Source organism: Bombus vosnesenskii, unplaced genomic scaffold, assembly GCF_011952255.1.
Source record: "Bombus vosnesenskii isolate JDL3184/JDL3185 unplaced genomic scaffold, Bvos_JDL3184-5_v1.1 scf7180000013267, whole genome shotgun sequence".
NCBI lineage: Eukaryota > Metazoa > Arthropoda > Insecta > Hymenoptera > Apidae > Bombus > Bombus vosnesenskii.
The window spans coordinates 6,776,451-6,804,191 of record NW_022882927.1 but is presented as its reverse complement, the minus strand read 5'-3'; the positions used below and the strand labels follow the sequence as shown (position 1 = coordinate 6,804,191).

The 27,741-nt window shown below is 37.4% G+C and overlaps 1 protein-coding gene, 1 long non-coding RNA gene and 1 other non-coding gene across 6 annotated transcripts in view; 2 read left to right on the top strand and 1 right to left on the bottom strand.

Moving 5' to 3' along the window:
* Positions 1 to 20,108, top strand: part of LOC117230700 — a 131,423-nt gene extending 111,315 nt beyond the window's left edge. Inside the window, exons 3-6 of one of the 3 annotated variants that reach the window (XR_004492822.1) lie at positions 12,802 to 12,933; positions 16,652 to 16,782; positions 16,937 to 17,091; positions 17,879 to 20,108. This is a non-coding gene — a long non-coding RNA (uncharacterized LOC117230700). The remainder of the gene's footprint in view (positions 1 to 12,801; positions 12,934 to 16,651; positions 16,783 to 16,936; positions 17,092 to 17,878) is intronic. The other 2 variants (XR_004492820.1, XR_004492821.1) reach the window with 2 other exon arrangements.
* A 3,810-nt stretch (positions 20,109 to 23,918) lies between these two features.
* On the top strand, positions 23,919 to 26,189 carry LOC117230678 (ras suppressor protein 1). 2 transcript variants are annotated; one of them, XM_033488360.1, is made up of 8 exons: positions 23,919 to 24,168; positions 24,737 to 24,787; positions 24,861 to 24,981; positions 25,041 to 25,159; positions 25,227 to 25,309; positions 25,395 to 25,509; positions 25,598 to 25,730; positions 25,798 to 26,189. In XM_033488360.1, the coding sequence occupies exons 1-8, from the start codon at positions 24,024 to 24,026 to the stop codon at positions 25,880 to 25,882; spliced, it is 852 nt and encodes a 283-aa protein (XP_033344251.1). In that variant the 5' UTR covers positions 23,919 to 24,023; the 3' UTR covers positions 25,883 to 26,189. The 2 variants fall into 2 exon arrangements, with proteins under 2 accessions (XP_033344251.1, XP_033344252.1); XM_033488361.1 differs by having other exon boundaries at positions 24,137 to 24,258.
* Positions 26,190 to 27,132: 943 nt separating this feature from the next.
* Positions 27,133 to 27,214, bottom strand: Trnas-gcu. Its single transcript has one exon. It is a non-coding gene; the product is annotated as a tRNA-Ser (tRNA).
* Positions 27,215 to 27,741: the final 527 nt, after the last annotated feature.

The following is a 27,741-nucleotide window of genomic DNA, read 5'->3' as shown; positions in this document are numbered from 1 at the left end:
CTCTGGAAAAACAACCTTCTAGTCGAGGCACAACTAATAATAAGACGCATTTGTAGGGTACAGCACAGTGTCACATAAATCAGAAAGAGCGACGTAACTGCTCTCTGCTAGCCAAATTATGAAGATAAATGTACACGATTTTCATAATTGGTCGAGCAGTGTCTCTGCTATATTTTCATAGCGAAAAATTCGAAAACCGCGATTTTTGAGTCGCGTTACTTTCCTCGTTAGAGTGCGATATGTTGTTGTATATTATATAACGTTGGAAAAGAGACCATTGGAGTTCGGGCGTGAGTTTAAGTATTTCAACAGTGAAATAGGGAAACTGGCAAAAATAGCGGAGGAGGAAAGTTCAAATAATTAGAAACACTGATCGCTTCTATGTTTAAACGTTGCAGGCCACGCTGTTGATTCATTTTTGAAATTCCAGCTAGTATAATTCTCGTCGTCAATAGAACGTATTGCAATAATAAGGAAGTTAAATAAAGATGTACTAACAAGTTGTAAGTGATTTACGAGAAAGGGTTCAAAGTATTTGGGAGCACTCGATGGTCACAAAGACAGAGACTTGAAGCATCTGATTAACACAGATATACGAATGAACCTCAATAGAGTTATTGACCTTTTTCTTTATAGATAAAACTCGTTTTCTTTATGGTCTTAGACAAGTATTGCAACACAAATGATATTCACTAAAATAAATAAATCTACGTAACTGTGTAACTCTATATAAAATAAAATCAATATTCATTTGGGACAAAATATCTGTATGTTTCCAGTGATTGTAAAAGAAAAAAATCTAAAATACTTCATTTTATCAGGTTCTAGTGTTAACGAAGTAGGGTAGGAGCTCGATTATCGAACGACTCTCATATTGAACAAATCGATTCCCGAACATGTTTTCTAAAACAGTCTGAACAGAGTCTCAATTTCTGAACAGGCAATCACGTGCTCCGCGTGTTGCAGAGGATGAGTGTTAGTTACGTTGCAGTCTCTGTTCAGTGCAGACTTTTACTGGAATTGGCAGTGCCTTTTCTCAATTTTCCGTGTCGTTCGGTACTTTGTTTCCCTTTTTTTAAATAAATTATTATTAAATATGATACGTATGTCTTTATGCAAGGAAACTCCCCTTACCAAAGTCGTCTATTCTATTCACATATTCCTTTTCTATAAAATTTTATACATTTTTACTGTTTTGGTATCCAATTTGACGTGCCAAATACTGTTACAAAAGTATAAATAAGCAATTTTAATCCACTATTTTGGACCGATTTATAATTCTTATGGGAAAATGTGTTTAGTTGTCGAGCAAATCGATTTCCGAACAGCCTTTCCGAGCAAATTACCTTCGACATAACCGAAGTTCCACTGTATCAATTGTTCGATTTTGTTATTATTCGAACGTGTTTAATTTAGATTGCGACTAAAGGAGACGCGAGAACTGTTTTGTGAAACATCATGAAAAATCGCAGCAAAAAGTCCAAGTGATTTAGTCAAGAAAATGAATCATAGTGAAAATTATAGTAACTGCTGAAAGATATCTTGATCGTACTTTTTTATAAACACTTGGCGTATTTTTTCGCGTTTCGAGAATGCAGCGTATCAGAAGCTGTTCGGTGGCGCCTTAGGGCGCCTTTTCACGCGCTCACGCACGCGCAACATGAGAGAAGGCAGCGAGGCACGCGTGCAACACGAGCAACGAGATAATGGGGCGTAACCGAAGCGGCATTGCCTCGCGGTGAAAGTTAGCGCCGTGACGTTAATTGAGGAGCGCCTTAGCGTTCTGAAATTAGGAGTCGAGGGCCTGGTTACGACGCTCATCCTTCCTTTTAGTTTATCGACGAAAAACCGGCTATAAAAAGAGTTCTTTCTATCGGTATCCAGCTCAATTAGGGATAACCTGCAACAATTATTTTCTGATACCGTTTGGATAACGTAAACCCCTTGTGTTTTCCACGTGTTTTCGGTCTCATGGCATAATCTTTAGCATTTCAAGAGGATATCGACGATGATTAACAAAATAATAAATCTTATTAAAAATCTAGTGGTTGTTGTTCGTAAGAGAAGCAGAAAAACGAAACGATTGAAATAAAGAACCTCTTTCATTGAATCAATAAAAATTAACCATGAAAGCAGCGTGCACAAGATGACGAATCAACAGTCTCTTCAATGGCTTAAGCGTTTCTTTCCTTTTTGTGAAAGTACTAGAAATATCAAGTTATACAGACGCTAGAAGAATATCTCAGTAACAAGAATGAATTCAACAATGGCAGAATAAACTCATTATCAGATAGCTAGAGTAGGATAAAACAAGCAATAATGAATATTATGTTAAAGATTAGTTAATGGCGACGTCGTTTAAAACAATTAATCTCTTTATCTTCCAAGGAACAAAGACGGCTAAACTCGCCGCCGATCTAGCAGATAAAATCAAAGATTCGACGAATTAAAAACTCAATTAAGAACGATGAATACATAATTTAAAGACGGGTAGAAGCAAAAGGTAAAACGTTTCACGATCTTCGGTCGATCGAACAGCCGCTTAAAAAGTATCGAGCAGTGGCACTAATAAAATCGCAACAAAACGAGCCGAACTTCCGATAGATAAGACGCATAAATCAAGAGAGTAGCGGCAAAAAGGACGATGCGTCCCATTATATCGCGACGAGCATGCATCTTAATCCATTAGCTCCTATCATCCTGCCATTCGAGAGTAAAAAAGATACGAGAAACGGAACAAGCATGAACAAGATAAAAAAAAGATACAAAACAACAAGCAACGACATCCTCCTCGAGAAAGCTTATCTCCTAACACTGTGCCGAAATTCTGCGATTCCCTGTACCTTGGGACAGGCGAACCGACAGCCTCTGAATATATTAATTTCGAGAGCGTCCGTCAGCTTGTTCGGTGTTCAGCCTGCGAGAAAAAGGTCAGACGAAGCGTGTCGCGTCGCAGACCAGGCGGATTCATTAATAATTGCTTCGCTCACGCTCGCGCCACGAACAGGTACACCGAGCTTGAAACACTCTTGTAGTTGAGGAAAGTGGAGTGAGATGAATTTAATTGCCCTTGTGTCATACAAATTTTTTCAATACAATGTGAAAAGATGGAATATTTATTGATGTATTTAAACGACTCTCGGGGTGCAGTAGAGCTTCATTTGTTATTTGAACTTGTCAGCAGTTGAAATTTTGTTCACACAAAATGGAAAAATGATATTTTTCGTTGTAAGCTGATCTAAATTGAACTGTATCTAAAGCTATTTGTTAAACTGATCTGTCGTGTTGATCGCCGCAATTCTAGATTTGCAACTTCCAACATTTACTTGCCGCAAACTCACAACTGTCATAACTGAGAAAGCTTACTGATACTGATAGCTTGCAGTTCGTGATTTGCAAAATTCCTTTAATGATACTATTTCATTTTGCGTGATTGCGATATTTATATCGTACAACGTTGCTATCCAATAAAACAGTCGTATTTCCTCAGAATCCTCTAGCGCGTCACGAACAAAGAGATACCATCCCCTCGTAGCAACTTCCCTTAACGCAATACGACTTATCCGCGTGATGTACGTACGTCCGCTCTGGCGCACCCTTGTCTCTACAGACTTTCACATTCTAACTTGCTCGTGCACGAGGCCCATAAATTCTTATTAGCGATTAGCCCATCCGAAATGTAATAACGCCGTGCCACTGGATGTATCATTAGTCGATGATAGACGACGCGTTGCGCAATTAACAATTACCTGGCGAGTTGTGTTGCAGCCGTGAAACGAGATTCGCCGCGTTCGGTAATGTAAATTAACGGATTACGGCTCCGTGATCCTAAGGAAAAGTGAATCCAGTGATTGAAAGCGTTACTCAACGAGCGACCAATGAAAGTCTCTGGATGGTGAAGGGTTCGTTCATTGAATTTCGTTAGCGCACCTCGTTGGAATGTATTTTGTAGTCGAAACAGATTTAAGATTTACGATATGGTGTTATGATATGGATATCCATCATGTCCTGCAGTTGTCCTGTTAAGTTAATACGTGTTCTTAATATACGGGTAATTGAGCGTTTCGGTATCCTCGTGCATGGATATTAGGGTCTCCGATTCACGTGTACTCGGTTACAGGCACGTGTCTATTAACATATTCATATATTTTAATTCCTGTACATTTTAATATAGAGATAATTGACTACGTAAGGACATTTACTCGAATAATATGGTAAATACGATGTGACAAAACTATCATAAATTTACAAGTAATAACTTAGGATTGAGGGATTTTAATAAGATTTTAACGATTTTAATAGCGATTAGGCAGCCAAGTGCACGCGCATCTACTAAAAATTGTACATATCAAGCTACAAATTATATACCGCAGACATGTATTTCATCCTGCTACGTTCTCCCAAGTATTTTCCATTCAATCGTGCTTTCATCGTTAGAAAAACTTTTTAGTTTGGAGAAAGTATAGAAGAATCGTTTGGACGTGGGATTTTCTTTAAAACATTTAAAGTGATTTCGTTGGGATTTTTGTAAAATGTCGAAAGCATTTCTTCGTGGTAAAATAAGAACGAGATTGGAATAAAAATTCGAAATCCGTAGCAGGATTAGATACACATACGAGATAGAGACCTCTAATTTATACGATATTTTCGTTTTATCTCGCTCGTAGAATATATCGTGAAGTTTATAGAAAAACCTATGGAACACCCTGTACATTCTAGTATACTTTCTAAAGCATTCGTATCTTAATAATTAGCAGAAATCAAACACGCTTGGCTACAACATTTATCATTCGCAATTAGCCTGTAACTCGACTAACTTAGTCTTGACATTTACTTAAAGCGAGGCTGGTATGAAATCACGGCATAAATCTCAAAATAAACGGGTATCGCGAGATGTACAAGAAAATATAAAACAAACGTAAAGACTCGATCTCGGCGCTGTTATTAAATTAGATGCCATTAAGCGAATAATAATTACACGTAGCGACGAGTCGAACGTCTCACTTAAGTCGCCGCGAGTTTCAAACCGCGAGTTTTGAACCGCGATCCTTCTTCTCCTCGTGCGTATAGTGTTTCGAAAGCTTCGATATCTCCCGAGGACGCAGGGGAAGAGAGAAGTAATTATAAGCGCAGCGTTGCATTAATGTGCGCCGTCAAAGGCGACCGCCTGTATAACAAATCCGTTCTTGCGCAATTGACGCCAGTCCGCCCACTTTTTCACGTCATTTTGCCGCCGTTCCACGCCACGCAAGTAGTCTAGATCAATATTCTACGCGACCATGAAATAGGACAGTTGAAAGTTATCCATGTTGTCGCTCTTTTTGCATGGCGTCGCTGTTTAGCAATAATGTTTGTGTTTTCTGGCTCTCCTTACGCAATAACTAATAACCTATCGATAGACCGCGGATTCTTATGCAAATCTTGTATGCGTATTTTTGAGAATATAGCTACGAAATATTATAGAAAGCGCTACGCTTTGCATATTTTTTCAATAGCACGTGCATTCTACGCGCAAATACACATTTCTACAAGGAAAAAAGAAGAGCGAAGAGATCGATTCACCAATCGCTGAACCAACGAATGTACGTCATTTTGAACGAATTATTAATTAATAATTTACGAGAACAACATCAATCAAAAGGAGTTTTTCCTTATTCCACACCTTACTTGCCAAAGCAAAGGAGAAAAATAAGAACGACCATCGAATATTCGTCTCGTCGATCCCTGATCAATTAAAAACTTTCACTGGCCGATTCGAAGGATCGTCTCACACAAGAGCGTCGTTTCCAAGAAGCCTCTCCCAATGAGAGTCCCGAGAGAAATTGCATGCTCCTGTTACGTCGTCGTCGCACCGAGATACTATAAGGTGCTCTTCCAACACGGCAAAAATACTACCTAAAGGAAACAGGAACATTGAGAAAAACCGTGGCAGGACGATATAATCGGTCGTTTCGGGGATCGTCTCTTCTTATGCAGCGATGCGTTAACACGACATTTTGTATCGGGCACATTGAGATATTGAGAGGCAAGATTCGATCGCGTCTCCGGTTAGAAGGAATGGTTAATCAATCGGAAGTGATCGATGATGTCGAACGGGGGACGAGCAGCGTTTCGATTTGTGACGAGCAGGAAGGAAAGTTTTCGGACCCGATGCCGTACGAGCGTGCAACGATACGAAGGCGAAACGATTCCTTTCGTGCAGCGAACCGTTTAATTCGTTTCGCGTTCGGTATGCGCGTGTGACGCTTGAGCGCGGGCGCGCCAAACGGATACGCGTGTCCGCGGTAATTACAGGTTACGGGTAATTGTTAATTAAAACGCTGGAGCCAGGGGCGACGATGGAGCCAAGGATCAGTGGCGGAGATCGCGAACGTTTGCAGGCCTTCTACTCGTTCGTGGCGCCAGACCGTGTTATGGGACACGATGTTGATGATTAGACTGCAGATTTTTATGCATCTATGTATGGGAAGCTTAAAAATGCAGAAATGCGCAGAACGCGTATACCGTGCGAAAATATATAAAATATCGAAAGGAGAATGTTCGTTAATCTTTCGTATCGTAAATCTTTATTTAGGTTCTGTTCTTTGGTGTTTGAGAACATGCTATCGTTGATAAGCATCCGAAGATTTTAGTAGATTTTTTGTAAAATAATAATTAATAATTTTAATACTTATATATTAAATATATATAGAATAATTTTATACTTGGATTTTAATGGATCAATGTGTTTTCCTCTTCTTCTTAAATATTTATCTATTTATTTATTTAATCATTTAAACAGAAAATAATAATAAACCTTTTGTATTTAATGTATTTAATGAATTTAATGTATATTATAATTAATATATATATATATATATATAGACACACACACACACACATATATCGGTTAAAAATATGAAAATGAAAACAACTTAAAGTATACGTTCCAGCGAGTGTTTTCAAGAGACTAAGGTTTGCCCAAATAGATCTATCTTCTCGTGAAAGGAGTTTGTATGATTTAGCGCACGATTGAAACAATTAAAATAACCATAAGTCGTGCGGTGTTGATTAGAATAGAACAAATTATTATTTCTAACGCATCGTGAAGGAACATAAAGAGAGAACTGGCAAATATAAAACAGGGAATGATACTCTTGATTATCTTACTTAGGAATAAGACGTCAAACATTACTCTCCTTTTGCTCAGTGTCTGTGAATTTAAGTTATTGGGAATTTCATCATAATTAGGAGAGAATAGCGGCATAGATTGACCACCATGTCTGGCTGCTAGCCTAAAGAATTTATGCCGAACTTTCTTTATGTCATCTATGTGGGAAAAGCAATAGGGAAACCACATGAAATAGCCATATTCTAAAATTCATGTAAAATCAGTCCGATTAGTTGACAATACAAAGAGTATTAGTATAGCAAAAGAAACGCGAGAACTCTGTATGAATATTCCACCAATGGTATCAAACTACCCGTTCTTCACGCAATTTCCACGAAAAGACAGGAGGACCAGAAAAATCAGAAATCTGGCAAGAACAAGAAACCGATTCATTTCTCGAATCTCACCTCGATTACGTCAAACCATGACTCTGATTTCGTTATACGGCTCGCATAAACGTATCACCAGCTGCGAATTCACTTTCATCGTTTCATTTGTTTCCTTTCGTAGCTTCTCGACTCACCGGTGGGAGTCAACGAAAGACAAGCTTGGCGATTGTTCGATTACTAGAGAAAGTTGTCCGAATAAGAAAAAAAAATGGGATTGGTTAAAAGACAAAACGAAGATAAAGGAAAATAAACGAGACAATTTAGCCGATCCTTTGTTCATGAAGCGCTCCTACGTTCGACTCCACGAACGATCTTGTTCGATTTCGGTTACGAATTCGTCAGCGTCGGTAATAAACGATTCCCATGGCCACCGGCTAGCCAAGAAAAGAAACCAATGTCGATTAATCGATCGATAGTTATAAGTGCCGCGATTTCGTTAATTGCGTCCGTTTGTGCTTCTTGTAATTACTTTCACCGAAGGTTGAGAGAATTTTAATCAGAATTCTGCTTTAGAGTGGTTCGAGAACGTATGACGCGTTCGATTTTTCTGCAGGGAAGAATCGTGTCGAGGATTAGCCGAGCAAAGCAATTAGGAAGTTGAACATGTGTCGTGGCCACCGGTTTAGATTGCCATCATTGGCAAAAGATATATTGAAGATGTTCTCATGGAGAAGTTTTTGTGTTATTCGCTTGATTATTCGTTCGTTAAAGAGGAAGTCCGTATTCAGACCTTGTTAAGATGATTTATTGCTAGCGAAATTTGTAGTAATTAGACGCAGTGTTGTGTAACGCGAAGGTTTTTCCTCAAACCTGTACTTAGATTTGTCGTTTCTTAATTATCATGAATTTTTTAATTTATGCTAATAATAATTAGTTTTTTTATTCCTCGTCGAAATAAAAAACTGTAATTGACCGTAATTTCTCTCCCTCGAGAGAGTTTAACTTTATGCTTTTCGGTTTTTATCGAGTGCTGAAAACTTTGGGCAATTAAAGCCTCTCGTATTGAAAACGAATTAAATCGAAACATTGATGTCTTTTTGTATTAAAAAATAATTAAAAGGCATTTTAATCTTGACTCATAGATTCAATGTATTAAGTGCGACGTAATTGAAAGATAGAAATAGAAAGTTGGTATAATTACGAACGACGACCTGAAAAATAATTGGAGGGAAGTTAGATGAATACTATGACTAAAAAAAAATATTGATCAATCACGGGTTTTTGCGACGAAGAGTTAATGAACGTAGCGAAGATAAACGAGATTTTCGTTGCTTTTTACACGATGCCCGCCAATTTCTTTCATCGACGACGTCTAATTTAATATGAAGTTAGAGCTTGAAACAGAAAGGGAATCAATAACGCTGTCAGCTTCGAGGTATTGAAAGCCTGATGACCATTATATTTTTGTACATTAGAGACGCGTAGGTAATTAAAAATTAAAAAGAGATTGAGGTTTTTATTAAGGAACTTCATTATTTCGATTAGTCGTCGCGCCTTCTTCTTAACAAATCAGAGTGTGATACTCTTATATATGAAACATTCTGTTCAAGATATTAGTATCACTGTAAAAGGCGTTGGTTTCGTACTAAATTTTACTCGCTATCGGTTCATTGAAGATTTTGAGGGATTTTAAATCAAATTAATTTCATACAGTAACTTTCGCATACTTTTTATCACTTACTCTGTGTGTTATTTTAACAATACATACATGTCGATACATTTATATGCACCTTTCTATCCCAAACAAATGATCCCAAATGTTACGTATCTAACTATCGAATATAAAATAATTCTTGACGCAGACAATTAGCCATAAGAATATTTTTGCATTACTTATCGCCACGAAACTTTAAATAGAATTTAATGCATAATTCAAAAGAGAAATTTTCAATACGAAACAATAACAAAATTAACATGCCATTCCATTTGAGAAGATGACGAGTAGACTCTGCTTAAATGTTCCTCGAAAATATATTGCACCGACTGCACTGACTAATTTTATAAAATAATAATTAAAATCTGTTTGAAATGTCAGCAGAAAGATATTCGTCTGTGCGCGACATAGAGTGGAAAATTCCAGGAATTACTGAAATTCCGTAGTTTCCCAGAGGCGAAAAGAAACGTGGGTGAAACGAGGGGGCGACGCAGATGGCGTTTCCTCGACGCGCTCGAGAGAGAAAGGAAAGAAGAAAAACGGAGACTAAGAAAGATAGATAGTCGGGCGAATAGGTGGAAAGAGAGAGGCGAGATAACTGGCGCCAGCGCTAATAATTTCATAGTAGGTAGCCGTTGCGAAGGCATGCGCACGGCCTCCTAATCGCTGCTATCGTTTAATCGCTCGAACGTATACGATCGACAGCCACGAGTATACCGCACCAGGAAACGTAGCGCAAAAACCGGCGCCAACAACGATCTATCTTCGAGATCGGTTTCGCGCGAAAAGTCGCGCGCCGTGCGTGACGCTCGTGCATTTCAAAACAATTTTCCGTATTAATATTTAATATCCACTCACACCTTCGACCTTGCGATTGAATCAAGATTTAAATTATAGGATTGACATTCTGAGTTTTCTAATTTCATTTAGAAACTTATTTCATGGAATCATGATTAGAAACGTGCATTAATGTGATATTCGTGATGTCATAATTATGTTATTAATGTATATTACGCATATACGCAGTATATTATGAAGTTATAGTGATCAATTATAGTGGTAAATCAACGGTAATAATTTATTGTCATTAAATTCTTTTAAACGAGTTTCACCTTCGATCTCGTTCATTTCAAATTAACTGCAAGATTCTCAACTTATCTGTTTCATTAATTTATTACCTTTTTGAAAATACAAATGTTTTACAATGAATAGCGAAATTCTATTTTTCGATCTCTAAATTGTTATACAAAGCTCTCAGCTTATTTATCAATTTTCCTATCTGCTGAAAAAATCAAAGTTTCTGTAAGTTTTCACGGCATTAATCTATATGGAGTATATACGATAGTTTTTTAATTCAACGAATCTTTCCAATTCACATTCATCTTTACGTATATTTTCTTTCATAACAACGTTTTAGGCATTGTACTAAATTCAACCATTTTATTACGAGACTCGCGTAAATGTTTACGGGAAGTACACAGGCTGCATTTTTGTTTAGCGAGGTCAGTCATAAAATGAAGTTTAGACAGACCCTCTGACCACTGTGGTTGAATGAAAACTGCGTATCATCGTTCAAAAATAAAATCCAAGTCGCGAAATAACGTAGAACAGGCGTCGAATGCGTCAATTACGAGGATTTTCAAACTCTTACCGCATTAAACTTCGTAAATTAAATTTATGTTACTGCGTTAAACTATATAATCTACGTTGATACACTGAATGTGCTTTTATTTTCAATCGAAATTAACGTTAAACTTTTTTCCATGAGATAAAAGTAATACTATTACTTTCTCATGAAAACAGCATTTTTTTTTTATATTGTATAAAATAATTCTCGTGTTAATAACAAGTTTATTAAGCAAACTGTAATCTCTGAATGTCATTACGACGTTAACCTGCAATAATAAATTACATAAATATGTACTCTAATTTTACGACTTACGTTCGATACAAAGTAGAAACCGGACAAATTTATGAAGCAACTTAATCTAGATCCAAACTACAATCAATTTATATCTCCCTAATAAACATCCGAGCTAATCAATCAAGCAAACCAAACTCCATAAAATACCACGAACAACGAAACAGGACGAGACGTGAATCGTAAACGCGCGTGTTTGCAGATTCTCGTGCCTTCTCTCGAGTCCTCTCGCGTTTTCTAGCGATCGCGATTCGTCCCCGCAAGGAATCGTCAACTATAATTAACATTCTTTTTTGCATGCTGCCCACGGGAGCCGGTTTGCCGTGAAAAAAATCACGGTAATTAAATTACCGAATAAAACATCCGCATCTTCTCTCCTCCTCGCGAAAAAAGAGCGCAAATCGAGCGCACCAAGTCAGGCTGCAAGACGTGTCACGCGAACAGCGGAGAGGGGCCAATAAAATCACACGTCGATTCCTCCTGCTCCACATAACGAAAACCCTCGTTTTGCTCGTTTGTTCGTATGATAGCAACGGACGTTTCTGAAAAGACGAAAAAAAAAAGAAAATAAAAAAGAAAGGAAAAAAAATCGATCATTCGCTTTACACGCTGCCGTACGATTCCCGCGAAACTAGGATGACGACGAAGCGGAATCGTGATCGCCTGTAATTGGAATGCCATCCGGGCGGCGGCGGTCGATTGATGAACGACGAACGGACCGGCTGTGGATAGTTATCGTGCATCTTCCTCGCGAGCGTAGACGCGAACTTGCACGCAGGAACGCGTGTACGAACCGAGTGCAGAACCGGGCGAACGTTGTTCAGGCTACAGGATCGTTCAATAACGGTGTTTGTACCGTGCAACGGTGGAAAAAAGTCACCCGTATAGATGAAATATTTAGCGATCGATTTAAATTTCTTTCTCTGTATAATTTTCGTGATTTTACTTTGGTGATTTACGAAACACGTTTCTATGTGTGAGACAGAGCCATATTAGATAGTGGATGACACGACCAGTCCAATTAGGTTCACGAAGATCCATGATCTACACGCACGCGTGATAATTAGATACTATTAAGTCGATTAGAAAGTGAATATGTACTTTTGTACCGCGATTGCGATGCGGTACAAAAGCAATGCCATTTGTACTTTTGCAGTAGCGTTGACAATTTTCTAAGTGCTCTGCAGATATAGTAGAAAAGAATTTCGTTGAGAATTGTTCTTGTTCAAAATTGTCGATAAAATAGCGTACCAATGGGAGAGGAAGGAAGTAATTTTTTTGCAAATAAAGCTGATTAAAAAGTGTTACAATTCAATGGGATTGATTCACTTTGTTACGAACTTTCAAACGAAAAAGTGTACTGTGCAGAAATAGCGATGCTGGACATTTTTGTTAATTCTACCAATCTTAAAGACAAAAGTTTCATGTAAAATCACATGGGAAAACATACGAAAGCAGGAACGAAACTATAGCATTATAGAAAAATAGTGATCATTTGTTTCTTTTTTTTTTTTTTTTATTTCATTTTACACGATAATAAGAGACTTCTTAGGTTTTTATATCTTCTTAAATTTGTATGCTGCATAGTCTACGAACGTAGTGTAACGAGTAACACATATACATATCAGTAAATGTACAGTGACGCGCAAGGAGAGTGTGTTACAACGTTGTCATTACTATGTTACAGCTTCTTCCGCTATTAAAAGGAAAGTTTTATGCGTGATCCTGCGTAAGTTCACAGACAGGAAAGCGTATAAACGCGACAAGAACAGCGCCGAGCGTTTATACAGGAGAAACTACAGCGCCCTCCAAAACAAAGGTCTGAAATCTAAATTCTTCCACTTTCTTGTAATATCCCTCGCTATTAGTGGAAAATTTTCAGTGGATCTATCCAAATTTACGTGTAGCGAAACACTGATGCAGCTACCACACTACAGACTACAGATACTAAAACTACAGCAATTCAAACGCGCGAAAATAGAATGCACAAGAATAAGTGAGATTATGGGAAAAACCAAACGATCTCTTATCCTTACTTTGTTATGGCCCTTTCCGCTATTACGAGCAAGTTTTGCTTTGATTCTGCCTAAATCCGTCTGCAGAAAAGCATACAAACGTGACAAGAAGAACAACGTACGAACGAACGTTTACGGACCTATAGAGCCTTTCAAAAACAATATCTCCATGTGTAATAATGTATTTTCTTAAATCCGCGCGAGCTTATACGCGAACTATATGATCACATATACAAATTACAGAGAATTAAATGCAAATTACCGAAATTAAAGGCAAGATACAAGGATACAAAGGAAGGAACAAGAGTTAAGGCAAAAGGGAAAAAAGGAGGTTAGTTTTGGTGGGAAAAATAATATCTCCTGGCGTCCCAATTTCCTCAAACCTTCGCGAGCGTATTCGCAAGTCACACCGACGAGTATTATAGAGAACGAAATTAAGTTTAGCGCAACGGGGTTAAAATTCGTACAAAAGACAAGCGACGAAGCGAAAAGAAGGAAAGAAGGTTAGTTTGGGTGGCAGCGCGCGCAAGGCCGACCGCAAAGAACGGTGAGGGGAGGGAACGTTGGATGCACGCGCAAAATAAACGCGGTCTCGCGATCGTATAAATAAAAGCGTGGTGGCGCGCGTGCAGCGGAGATCTCTTGCTGGCGCGCGCGTACGCCCGGTGTGTCGCTTTGGAATCCAGTTTGCCGGCAGTTTTTGCAAAACTCCCGGCGGCGTGCACGTCCGGAGCACTGATTCCTGGACAACGTGACGCAATTATGCAACGTGCCACTCTTTGCCTCTCTTCTCTCCGTTCCTCCGTCACCGTTCGATACCATCGCTGACCTTGAGGCCCTCCGAACACCAGACTGCTCTTCTAGGTGGCCTTGCCCGGTTCATGCGACCACTCGCCGCATCACGACGCGACCCTGGCCTCGGTCTTAGCCTCTAAGCGCCTGCTATATGGCTGGTTATTGAAATAAATCGGCATAACGCCTCGTTCCCGCCCCCTTTATTCCGATTTCGTCGTATAAAACGATCTTACCGTGCCTTCGAGTGAAACGACGCATCATTCTACCAGGGGATTAAAAGAACGAACGCAACCAGGGGATAAACGCAGCGTGGAATTCGGCATTTATCCGGTATTTACGCTTCGTACACCGATAACATACGTAACAGTTCGGTGTACGGATTTCTCGGACACGCTAACGGGCCAAACAAGCTAATTTAATCGATCGTTCAAACGCTCGAAGGGTTGTTAAGAACGAGACATTATTATCAACGCGAGACGCGTCGTGCAGGCTCGCGGATTTTTCGACTTATTATTAGCTGACGCGGCGGAATGCTCATCCGCCTTGGACCCCACTCGCTGGTAGGATTCTTTGAGAGGCGTTTTTCTTGTTGGCAATGGCGTCGTAGACACGGCGGATATTATTAAATGCAATTTAGTGAGTCGTTCTTGTACATTGTTGGCGCTTACTTTGGATTATGGCTTGTTTTGTGCTGCACAGTGTCGGAATTAGCTGTTTCTGCATCGTTTGACTAAGAGTCGGGGAAATGCGTACTAAACTGTTTCGTTTGCAGATGTGGAATATGGTTTGTGCATAAGATATTTCGTTCAACCTTGGTCACAGTTGATATCTTTGTTACTTTTGCAACTTGGAAGAATAATCAAAACATAGTGATTAAACATATTCTTGGGTTTTTGAAGACAATGTTATAATTAACAAGTTGGTACCTGGTAAAGTAGTACTATTTAACATTTTTATTCTGTCGTCATTCTTTCTTATTGAAATTAAACAATATATTTGCTTTGGATCTTTTAATCGTTACGCTTTTACGCAATCTTTCCCCGTTTTTCTATTGTCTTGCCACGTAACTAGCTTTACACACGCAGAAGCAAAGTTTAGATTATGTAAAAACACAATCTCACGTCGTTAAATAATCACGCTACTAGGAACACAATAAAACTGTACAATAATCGAAACTATAACAATAATTGAAAATATACGCCGATAAGTTTCCCAATTAAAAAATCTCGTTATTTTCACAATATCAAAATAGCTGTTAAAAAATAATCCTGTTGAATAATCCGAACTTACGCAAAACGCCATTAATCATTCGTCGATCAACACATTTGCTACGGCTATTCGCGTGTCCTCGGGCAAAACTTATCCTGTCGTTCGTAGCTGAAATTTAAATCTTATTTATGGTGTCAGGTGTTACTAAAGATATTATTTGACTTTTTAACTGATATAGTTCATTTACAACGGACGCCTAATCGGAAGGTACGCGCACGGCAGAAATATCCGCGGTATTGCCAACAGCAAGGCGCGTTTCCATGCAGCAAACGCAATACAGCCTCGCGTTCGACTGCATTGTATGTTAAAGTGTTAATGTATAGCATTACGTGCAAATTACAGGTGGCTCGACACGAATCATGAATCTAGAACTGTTAATTTACATGCTGCATGAAGTATCGATCTTGTCGCAGATAGTGGTTAACTGGATTACCTAATGCGATTTTCATTTCTTTTTCCCAGCAATCGATCGTTTAGCATCTTGCGTGAATAACGTAACTTCTTTCGCGATCTTTTTCCGGTTTTCTTTTCATAGCAGCCTTTTTTTCGAATAACAGGGAAATGTTAAGAATATGTTGCAGTTTCTGCTGACATTGTTTATGAACTTTATTCAGTAATTATGGGCTAATATAATAAGGTTAATGTATGGTAACTTTTGAATGAGAATAAAAATCGATAACACAATTTTACTACAATTTTAAAACATAATTTTATACATACAGTGGTTAAAGAAATAATTAGCGCACGCTCTTATTTTCCAACGAGTTTTAGAATCTTTTATTAATCAGATTCTACGTTTCACTTTCACAGTATCAAATTTTCGTAGTCGTGTGCAGGTACCACTAAATGATACGAAATATGATATACTTAAGCCTAATTAATCACCATGTAAACATTACAATAATACAAATTTTATACTACTAATAATATCCCTCGTATCGTACTAGAATATTATAATTAAGAACGTAAACATTGCAACATCGTGAGTAGTAAGAAACGTGAGTTAAGGAAACTTGAGAGAATGTAAACTCTCCGCTAAGATATCGTAAATTAATAAACTTTAAATTAATCCTCTTAACCCTCTTGCATCACGTAGACTGTAAATTCATGAAACACGCGATTGGTTACTCTTATAACTATTTATGCATCGTATAAATACACAACAAATAAAATTTAATCTTGCTAACTGTACATAAGTATGCAATCGCAATTGTATTAATTTCGACCGACAGAAATTCGCTTAATTGGGTTTTAACTGAAATTTTGTTTTAATAAATGTTCTTTATACGCAACGCGGATATATCGAGAGAATAATGGTAGCTGGTTTGGCAAATCTATACTTCCTGTGCGGTTACCAAGAGATCTGGCAAGAGCTATCAGAGTGGACCTGTCGCCAACGTTAATAAGGCGCCGATATGACGCCAGCGTGCGATTTAAAACACCATTTTCGTGGCACAGGCCGTTATGAGATACCGGTATGCCGGCCGATCCAGACACAGGCAGCTTCTGTTTTCGGCAATGAGGATGTCAGACAAGTTACGACACGGCCAGCAGGTGTTACGACCGGACAGCCAGTTCAGGAGGCCCAGGTATTTCCTCCTTTTTCCTCTCTATCTCTCTTCCTCGTTCGTTTCGTCATTTTTCATTTTCCTTTGATCCGGTTGTAACCAGTCGACCGAACGTGGCTACTGTTTAACTTTTGTCGCGTGTATCGGCGATCACTGATTGCCTTTTCGATTCCAGTTACATTGCTACCATCGCGGGAGGACGCGTGACGACGATCGAATCAAGAAGAAACGTCGCTGTTATCTTTTTAGAAGCATGATTTCAATTTTTAGCAATTTTATTTACTTCGGTCGAAGTTGTTCTACTATTTGGACAGTTGGAATAGTAAATCGGTAATAAACAGTATATATGTATGATATTTCAGATTTAATCAGTGGAAAATGATACTATTTTAAAAGACTTAACAGGATTTGGATATCTGGGTCAATTAGATACATCTTGATACCATGAATTTAGCACTGCTATAAGTAGTTATGGACGTAAATCAAGAGTGTAGATAGTGTCAACACTGGAATCTTGGATACAGTCATTTTGATTATTCTTGTTTCTTTCTTCTTTATTAATTTTTGTGGCTTTGAGTCTCAGAACTTTGATATTTAATAATCATATTTTTAATGTAATATTATACGTATAATCCTTCATATCTTAATACAAATGAATATTAACATTGTCAAGAACACCTTTCTGTACATTCTTAACGATTACAAAGATAAAATATCTAAATCTACTATTGCAGTTCCAGTAATAGAGATTTATTAATTTCTCATTAATTTCTCATTTCTTATTAATTTCTCAGTGTACTATTCAAGCTGATTCTCCTTTGAACAGAATCCCATTTGCAAGATCATTCTGTCCATTCCCAAACAACTAGCAAAAATTATTTCTTTCTCAGCTCGCCACTGAAACATTGAACGTATCGATTTAATAAAACCTAAACTTGTTATCCAGCCACCGATTTCCACGTTTCCATAACTCCGTATTCATACAGAAATACGCACCAACCGATCATCTGAAACCAATAAACGCCATACATACACACACAGTACCTTCGATCTTTTATTATGCAGAGAACAAATAAAAAGAATGCTCCTTGCACAATCAGCGACGTCTCTTTTGCAGAAACTCGAACAGTGCCAGGGTGTACGGAGGCTCGCGACTACCAAGTGCATTCTGATACGCGAGGGAAGGTGGAGGAGGCGGCGGAATGGCTAGGATCTCTCTGCGGTCTGCTACATCTATTTATAGCGTACGCCATGCTAATGCATGTGCGCCTATGCACCACGCTAACACCACGTCCCAAGCATAACGGGCTTTTACATGCTGCACTGGATATTCCACGTGGACTCCCCTCCTCCTACGTCGCAGCGCTGCCCCTTTCTCCAAGGATCGCCTGTTTCTCGTGGGCTCCGCCGCCGTTGTCCGCGGAGGTCTCATCCCGGCCATACACGCGTGCGAACGCACGTGCGCCTGTCTCGAAGAGGAACGCACCCAGAGAGCCCGCGTTCTTCGAGATTTATGCACGGGCGCAGGTCCCCCTGTGTAAAAGACGAGCTCGCGCGCGCGTAGGCTTTTCCGGTCACACTGCGGTCAACCTGACTCTTAAAATGCTGTTGAACTCGATTTTTATTGATCCTCTTCACTTCGTCCAGTTCCAAGTATTCTTTTACACGTGGCGAAATAGAGCTGTGCCTGAGAGACCTCTTGCACGATAATTTACCGAATAATTGTATTTTTGTGGATCGGGTGAGTGACAAGTCGTAGATGACGAAGATCGTTAGGGTTTTACGCGGTTCTTTTTTTTTTATTTTATATCGAATAGTATTATAGAAGTAGGATAGACGTAGAATAGGTACGTAATTTCAAGTTGATCTATCGCTAAACTTGTTACAGTGACAACTTATTCGCGCCGCTTGTAACTTGTGACTTGTACAATTTTTGTGGTAATATCGATCCAAATAAGTTCAGCAAGAGGGCCCAGGCCCGAGGAGTAGTATCTCCGAAGATCTCTGAAGAATATTACAGCTTTTGGTATATAATGTCGTGGACAATTGTTTGAATCAATGCAACGTATTTACATACCTATTGTACGCTTGGTGAAAATCAAACACCTGCTAAGAATTACATGAGGAAAGGACGAATTAATTGACTAAAGAGCCATGCTGTCTCACAAGATACGCAACTATGATGGAAGATGAATGTGGGATATAAATCCACCATAATAAAGAATCGTTAATTTTTATTTTAACAGAATTCAATAAACAACAAAAGATCCTTCGTTTCACAGAACTATACGAAGAACTATATCCAATAATTTCCTCGCCGTGTTGTATCAAAGCTATAGAGCTTAAAGCAACAAGTTGTTGAAAATAATCAGATTAAAACTGGTATCAAAGGTACACCATAAATCTCATTGATACTTACTACCAACCTTAATCGCAACCAACCAACTTTTTAATTTCTACATCGACTTACTGTTTCGTTCTTCGTCTTTTAAGTTAGGTAGCTCCCCAGAACAAGAGGAACAAGACACACCAAGCGAATTAACTTTCAGTCTTAGTCGGCTGATAAACGGCCTCATATGGGATATCTAAATATCGCGAAGGCTCTAAAAGTCCCGCGCAACCTCGAGCGCGAAATTTACGTTCGATTCGCATCCATCGCGGGCGAATATAAGTGTCGAGGCGCTACGTCTTCTGTACACCTCGGGCGTTATAACTTCGGCAGTTGTTACTTATAAATTATCATCGCAACAGTTATAACTCATAGATCGTACGACGCCTTATAACTTATAGTCGCGGCCGTACAAGTTATAAACGCGGTACATGTAATTTATATGTTACGTGCTGCCGATGTTATAAAACGTCCGACCGACCAACAAACAGTATTATTCGATACAAGATTATAATACGCGTCCGACAATCGCCCAACGTCCATTTCTTTCTATTGCAACGATCTCGAAGATGCATTTATATCGGAGCTCGTGTCATTTTGCATTTGCGTCTCCATCCGATCGTGCCGAATAAATCGATGCGCGCATCTTTCTGCGCATAACGGGTCACGTGACATTCACTTCGAAAAGAAATTGCCGCTTGATCTTCTCGAACTTTGATGGGTTCGTGCTTTGATTAAAATGTAAAAAGTAATCGTTGACAAATGACGGATTTCGATAACAGTTCTTTGTATATTTTCGTTAAGTAATATTACTCACATCGCAAAATTTAGGGAATGAACATAAAATATAGTAGGGGACGAAGGAAAGTTTACCTAACCTATGTAAGTGATACAGAAAGTAGCACAATTTTATGAAACAGACTGTACATTTGTTAAGAGCAAATGAACAAATATAATATACATACTACATTTCAGAATAGGCGACTGTTAACAATATGGTGAAAAATATCTAATACAAAAATTACCAATATGCGCATATACGCAAATAAATCACTTGGCAAATTAAACTTTCTTTCGTCTACTACTGCAAATCGTTTATCTATCGTGCAAAAATAAAAATTGCTTCCTGTTACTATACCAGGAAATTAAAAAGTTTTCAGAGCGATAACGGAGAAACTTCAGAAGCCTGATAGACCAGGAGGAAGTTAATGAACGCTATCCGCCACTATAAAAGCTCCTTCAGTGCCATGATCGTGTGGATGATTTCCGCCATTACGGATATAACAGAAAGAAATGTCGCGACGTTTAATCGACCGATTCGAGCGTTTTTTTACGGAGTATGAAACGAGATTTGCTTTTTCAGACAACGATGACGGTAAATTAACCGATAATGTAGCTTGGTACTGATTACTGGATAGCAATGATGGATGCAGGAGGGGCATCCCTCGAACAGCTCTGTCCTTTACGCTGTACGCCAAGGTCGGTAACCTCAGGACGCCCTCAGGTACTCTTTGGCGCCACACTCTTCGTACTTTTAACGCAGACAAGGTACAGGTCGACTTACCGCGTTGTCCTGCCCTGTTGGTAGTGATGGGTTGTCAAGCACTTCCAATCGCATCGGATACGTGCGTGTGGCGAACAATTCGAAACACTTCGAACAGGATTCGATACGCTAAAACTGCTAAAAGCTTGGAAGTCTTGGAAATCTTAAAAGGCATAAAAGTCTTGGAAATCTTGCAGATCTTAGAAATCTTGTAAGTCTTGGAAATCATGACAATGTTGAATGTCTCGAAAGTCTTGTAAGTCTTGGAAATTTTGTAGGTCTTAGAAGTCTTGTAAGTTTTGGAAATTTGAAAAGTCTTGAAGGTCTTGCAAGTCTTGGAAAACCTAAAGATCTCGAAAGTCTTGTAAGTCTTAAGTCTGGCGAGTCTCAGAAGTCTTGGAAGTCTTGTAAGTCTTAGAAATCTTGTAAGTCTTAGAAATCTTGTAGGTCCTAGGAATCTTAAAAGTCTTGTAAGTCTTAGAAATCTCAAAAATCTTGCAAGTCTTCAAGATCCTGATTATTCCGATAAAACGTGAAAGCTTGAGGTGTAGTCAATATTTTACAAGCATTCTAAATGCTTTAATCCAAACAGTATGTATCATTGACGTTAAATATTAAAGAGAATTAATTGAGAAAATTTAAGATATCAGAGACGCGAACAACTTTCCAAACTTTCAGTGAAGTGAATCGAATTTTGACAGTCTTGAAAAACATCGATTCGTTTCGAAACTGAGTTTCCAATACCCATCACTGCCTTCTATCACTACCATCGCTTTGTTAACAAACAAAACACCGCGTGCTGGCCTCGAAGGAGCGTCGCGATTCTTCTGGGTTAGAATCCTTCGGGGAAGGAGCTGCCTAGGATTTATACGAGGGAGGTTGAAGGAATACACGCCGATGGTAATCGATGTATACGATCTCGAGGAGAACGTCGATTATACCTGGCGATCGAAGTAATTTGATTAATTTTCCAGTTGTTAGGTTAAGTATTATCGCTGCTGATATTTTCGCGTGATTAATGTTGCTATTGTTGAAGTTGACTCGTGATGAGGTTAGATTCGCGATAATTCGAACGATGCGCGATTTTTGTCGATCGAGAATGATTTAGGTGGGAAAAAGGTGCAATGCGCTTTAGGAACAGAAGATGAATAATAGCCAGGATAGTTAAATTAAAGTTTGGGAAGATATTTATGAAGATATTTTTATAGCGTGCGGAATACTATGAGGAAGAGATGCAGATCTTATAATTGGGTTTTCATATTTATGCTTTATGTAAGTATCTATTAAATTACTGTCACGGTTTTCTTACAGTACGCGATGAAAGTATCTTTCTAAAGTATTAAAAATATACTGGCGGCCGTAAATCGGACGTATAGCGTATGTTCTCTAAACAACGTTTATATTTTTTATCGAATATAAACGATTATATTCCGTATATTCGAATTACCATATATTCGAGAATTATGCATGGATTAGCGTTCACCAGTTTTCTTCGCGTTTTAAACACACAGCATCCTATTTACAGTTTACTACAAATAGAAATAAAAACAATTTTAATACCGAAGAATCTCGTAAACGTCTTTATGGGTATAACTTCATCCGTCAGAATTATTTCATAGGTTCTCCGACATACAACGAATAAGAATTAAAAATATCAAATGTTCGTAATTTTTTAAACTCAGTCAGAAGCAAGTATAGTAAAAGTAAATAGAGAGTATGAATAATAAATAAAATAAATTTGTAACGCAAGAAGAAAATATTATTTCGAATGAAATATTTCATATAAAAATGAAAAAACGCTTTTGAAAAAATATTTCAGTCTTCTTGCGTGTTTAAAATATGCAGATATGGGCATATGAGGAAAATGAATCGGTGTCAATCAACAGCCGGAAGGTGTGTGTCTTCGGTCCTTGATCTCGTTCCCTTTAAGAGCCGCGAGTAAAACTCATTTTCTGCTGTTCTTATTTATCATTAATATCACTGAACGCACATCGCTGTTCCACTGAAACCCATCTTGGAATGCGAGCCGCTCCGATTTCAACCGCAGTTCGACCGGGCAAAAATTCTTAACATTGCTGAAACCGGCCGATGAGGTTATCGCATCATTCGCTCGATACCGGCCGGTAATTACGAGACGCAATTACATAAACCGCCTTTTTATCTTCGTTAATTAGTTACACACGCGTACGACGCTGCATTATGTATATCGCAGATTAATGCTTCGTTACTGCTCGCTAATCGTGCTAATCGTTTCGATTATGATCTGTCGGTAATTATTCGGAATTGCATTGCCTACCTTCTATACGACATAAAACGTATCTACGTTCTCTGTATATACGTAGGTAAGATGTTAGGTTTCATGGGTTTCGCGGATAGGTAAGAATGTATTGTGGGATTAAGTTAGTACGTAGACGAGATGAAATGGTCATGAAAGAAGATTGAATTCGTGTCGCCATCTGTAGACGGATCAATAACTTGGGTGGAAACGTTTCTTGGGTAAGAATTGTATATGAAAATCCATAGTAGGATAGTTCTATTAAAATATGTATATAATAAACTATTGTGAAATATAAGAATTCACTACGTTTCCGATATAAGCTTAATTTTATAATTTTTTAAAAAGTGCAGTAATTTTTATATATTTTATATTTTATGTGTAATTTATAATATGTTACAAGTACGCGAAGCTTTTGCCAGCTGACAACGTAAAGCTTTTATTTCGTGAATAAATTTAATCATTCCTATTCCACAAAATTAAAAGGAAAAGTTAAATCGCAGTAAATATACAGTGTATAATTCATTACAGAATATGAAATTTACCAGGATATGACAAACAACTTTGAAGTCTCAAAACATATGCACGTACGTATCTTACAATCCTAAAAAAACATAAATTTACAATATTTTGATTCCGCCGCGTGACCAATACAAGTGAAGCACTTTTATACGAGAATTACGATTAAAAATTTGTAATTACTCGATGTATAGTACAGTGTTTTGTCTCCCGTTTTCGAATCGCCACTAAGCGCCTGTTTTCTACCAGCTATGTGCAGCTTGGTACGAATGCACGTCTTCTGCGTTCGCTGTGCGATTGCATATTCTTCCCAACAGAAGCGTTGGTGAAAGAAATGTGCATATAGTTCTGGCGTTTGACCGCTAGAGGCGGTAATTTGTGGTGCGTGTTTTGGCTGAATTTCTCCCATCATCAGCGATCTCCCTAGTCATCTCTGATAAAATGAAGTCAGTGAGTCGTGTCGTGTGTCAAGTTGCGGGAGGTTGCGCGCATGTTTATTTAAAGCTTACTGACGTGTGTGTAGAATTGCGCGCGCAATGAATCAGGCACCAGTGTCGTGTATTCCAGCGGGGAAGATGTCAAAAGCGAAGAAGGTGCTCGATGAGGCCCGCGAGATCCAGAATCCGGAGTTGGATCTCGCGGATAAGAGTATCTCGACGTTCGAGGAGATGCCAGGATTGCGTGAGTCTACCATATCTTCGTGGGTCTCGTTCCGTTCGCCAAATTAGGCAACTTGTCCTGACTGGTTTTTGGAGCGGATGGAAATCCGAGGTGGCCATTTGTTGCTTGTCCACGCTGTGGGCGTGTCCACGCATGCGCAGACAAGGACTTTGAAAGATAATACTTTAAAAATCTGGAACATTGTTAACAAAAATAATTTTTCTTTGTGAATTCTTTCACATTTAAATTAAGATAAATGTTTGCAATATCATTACTGACATTATTATTGAGTATATTCATATTATTTTATTAACTATATTTTATTTATTGTTTTGAATCACATTTTTAAGTTCCAAATGTTTGAAATGATGATTGTTTTGTTAACAGGAGTGATGTTTCTTTTTAATTTCTAAATTAATATGAATATCCACTCAGTTGTTGATATTGTTGATCATATTCATCGGTTTAATAATAATTTTAATTAAATTAATAATAATTTAATGATAGTAGTTCATTTGGCAATTTGGAACACATATATTTAAGCTTTAAACGTTTATGATGGTAGACCAAGATATTTTTTCTGTTTCAGTTAATATGATTAACATTACAAGGTTGACTTTGAGTCACAATAAAATTCAAGGTAGATTTACAAATATTTTTACACTTATTTGTGACAAATTGTATCTTTTACTTATATTGTTTCCTTTATACAGCTGTACCACCAGGTCTTGCAAATCTAGTCAACTTGGAGATATTGAATCTGTTTAATAATCATATTACTGAGCTTCCAATTTCATTGTCACAAATGCCAAAGCTGCGGATTCTTAATGTAGGGTAAGTTCTTTATTTGAATTATCGTTAATTTACAACATTTTATTTAAATACGTTTACAGGATGAACAGATTAGATGTGCTCCCACGTGGATTTGGTGCTTTTCCAGTATTAGAAGTCTTAGATTTAACTTATAATAATCTAAGCGAGAAGAATTTACCAGGAAACTTTTTTATGATGGGTTAGTAACATTTTAATGTTTTAAGATTATATTTAATTATACATTCAAAGAATATTTCTTTTTACAGAAACCTTAAGAGCACTGTATTTAGCTGATAATGATTTTGAATATCTACCTCCTGAAATTGGGCAATTAAAAAATTTACAAATTGTAAGTAATAGCATGTTCTTGTATTAAAATCTGATTCTGTTCCTCTTATTTATTCTTAGCATTTAATTGTGTGTTCCTATTGCAGCTTGTATTGAGGGAAAATGATTTAGTCGAATTACCAAAAGAAATTGGCGAATTAACGCGACTCAGAGAATTACACATTCAAGGGAATCGATTAACAGTTTTACCTCCTGAACTAGGTATGTATACTCATGTAAAATAAGATTAACTTCTTTAAAAAAAAAGGATGGATCCAATAAAAAAAATAATCTAAATTTAATAATTTAGGAAATCTGGATTTAGTAAGTAATAAAGCAGTGTTTAGAATGGAGTTTAATCCATGGGTTATACCAATAGGCGATCAACTGCAAGTTGGCATTTCTCATGTTATGGATTACATACGTTCTGAAACATATAGATAGTATGTATTATCTACTTATTTTAAACATAAGCGCTTATTGGGGTATCTTATAATCGTTTCTTTCCAGTGTGTATAGTCGACACCAAAGCGCCAAAGGACCGCCACCGCCGATAGAAAACGACAAGAGTAAGAAAATATCCCGTGTCCGTTAAAACGGAACAGAAAATGATTAACTAACACCATCAAAAATATTTCTAAACTAATATAACTTTTTTTAATTCGCTCACTGCCAAGAATCTCATAGCTTAACATATTTGCAATCTAAGAGGTGCCTTAATGATTAACACAGAAATAGATGTCACACATTTCAATTCTGCAATCAGTGACACATGTACAACATTAATTATATATTATATATATAATCTACTGTTATACTATTCAAATTTGATGATTAATATATAATAAATGCTATTTTTATAATAATTAAATAATAAATATAATTTGGATGAATAAACAATACTTTATATAGAATGAAACTTAGGAGTGTTTCCTTATAGCAGTTTTGATTTTTATTTATGACACTGCCTGTCTGTTTCTCCAGATTAAATGTAACTGCATGCAATTCATTTCTGTCATATATAACTAACATGCAAGCAACAATTAACTTATCGAATTTGCTTCACGCACAATGTTTGTACAAACATATGCATGTATTTCCCACATCTCACATTTCATACTCCTTACTTTATTTCTCAATACTAACATCCGACATCTAAGATTTCCTATCTCATACTACTATTCCACCTCTTACATCCAGCATCCTTCATCACGACCTACTTCCCACTTTCCAAATTTACGTCTAATAATTCTACTCATTCAGATTAGACGATTTCCTGTGGATTTTGTGAGTAACGAATTTCATTTTGTGGGATAACGAATTAATTTTGTTTGTGGGAAAAACCGATTTCTTATGGATCTTGTTAGAAATTGGTGAGAAATGAATTTCATGTTATGGGCTGCATTGTACGATTTGTGGGAAAATTTCTTTTTATTATTTATGATGTTTTAGAGTGTAAGATATGGGAAATGAATTTAGGAAAATTGATAGTTTGACTTTGGATGTAGGGAAAAGGGCGTAGGATATGGAATGTAGGGAATACACGGAATGTGAGATATGGTTTAATAAATATTGGACGTAGGATGTAGGGAAATACCTATAAAGAATATACTGCAACATACCGAATATGGAAATATGAGATGTAAATTGAGATATGCGCTGTAGAAATTAGAATAAAAGATATTCCATATAGAAGTGGAAATACGAAATGAATATATAATATATATATATATATATTCATTAGTTTTAATATTTAATAAGTATATGATTTCCTATATGAGTGTTACGTGAATAATTCGAAAAGAACAGATCAAATTCAACAAAATGTTACAAGCAAAAAGTAATCGACGAGGATGGGATTCGAACCCACGCGTGCAGAGCACATTGGATTAGCAGTCCAACGCCTTAACCTCTCGGCCACCTCGTCCGCTTGATGTAGGTGAAAAAATGTTCTTGCAACAGGGGTGATCAGCTTTCAGGGGTAACTAATCTCTTGAAAAAGTGGACTTTATTCGTCAATAGTAACTGCTACCATATATATTTTAACAATCTTTGATAGCCTTCAGGACATTAAGAACATTTTAGTAATTTCAAGATACGTTACACATTAATTTTTTAATTTGTTATTACTTAAGACAAAAATTCTAAAATATTAGGATATGCTTATAATGTTAATATTTGTATAAAAATATATGTACCATATAGTATTAATCTATGTGTAAGATACGTAGAAAGCCAGAGATACTGTAAGTACTGATAAGACAGAATAAGGGGTAGTTCAATAAAAAGCTCGTTCTTGTAGTGATTAAGCAAAAACAGAAAATCTAGAAATATTGTTCAATTACAAATTATTGTAATCATATAATTCTCCCCAAAGTTATTTGATAAATGAATATTTTTACGTGGAAAAAATTAAACAATTGTTTTATTATTTACCCGTAATTAAATTCCTAA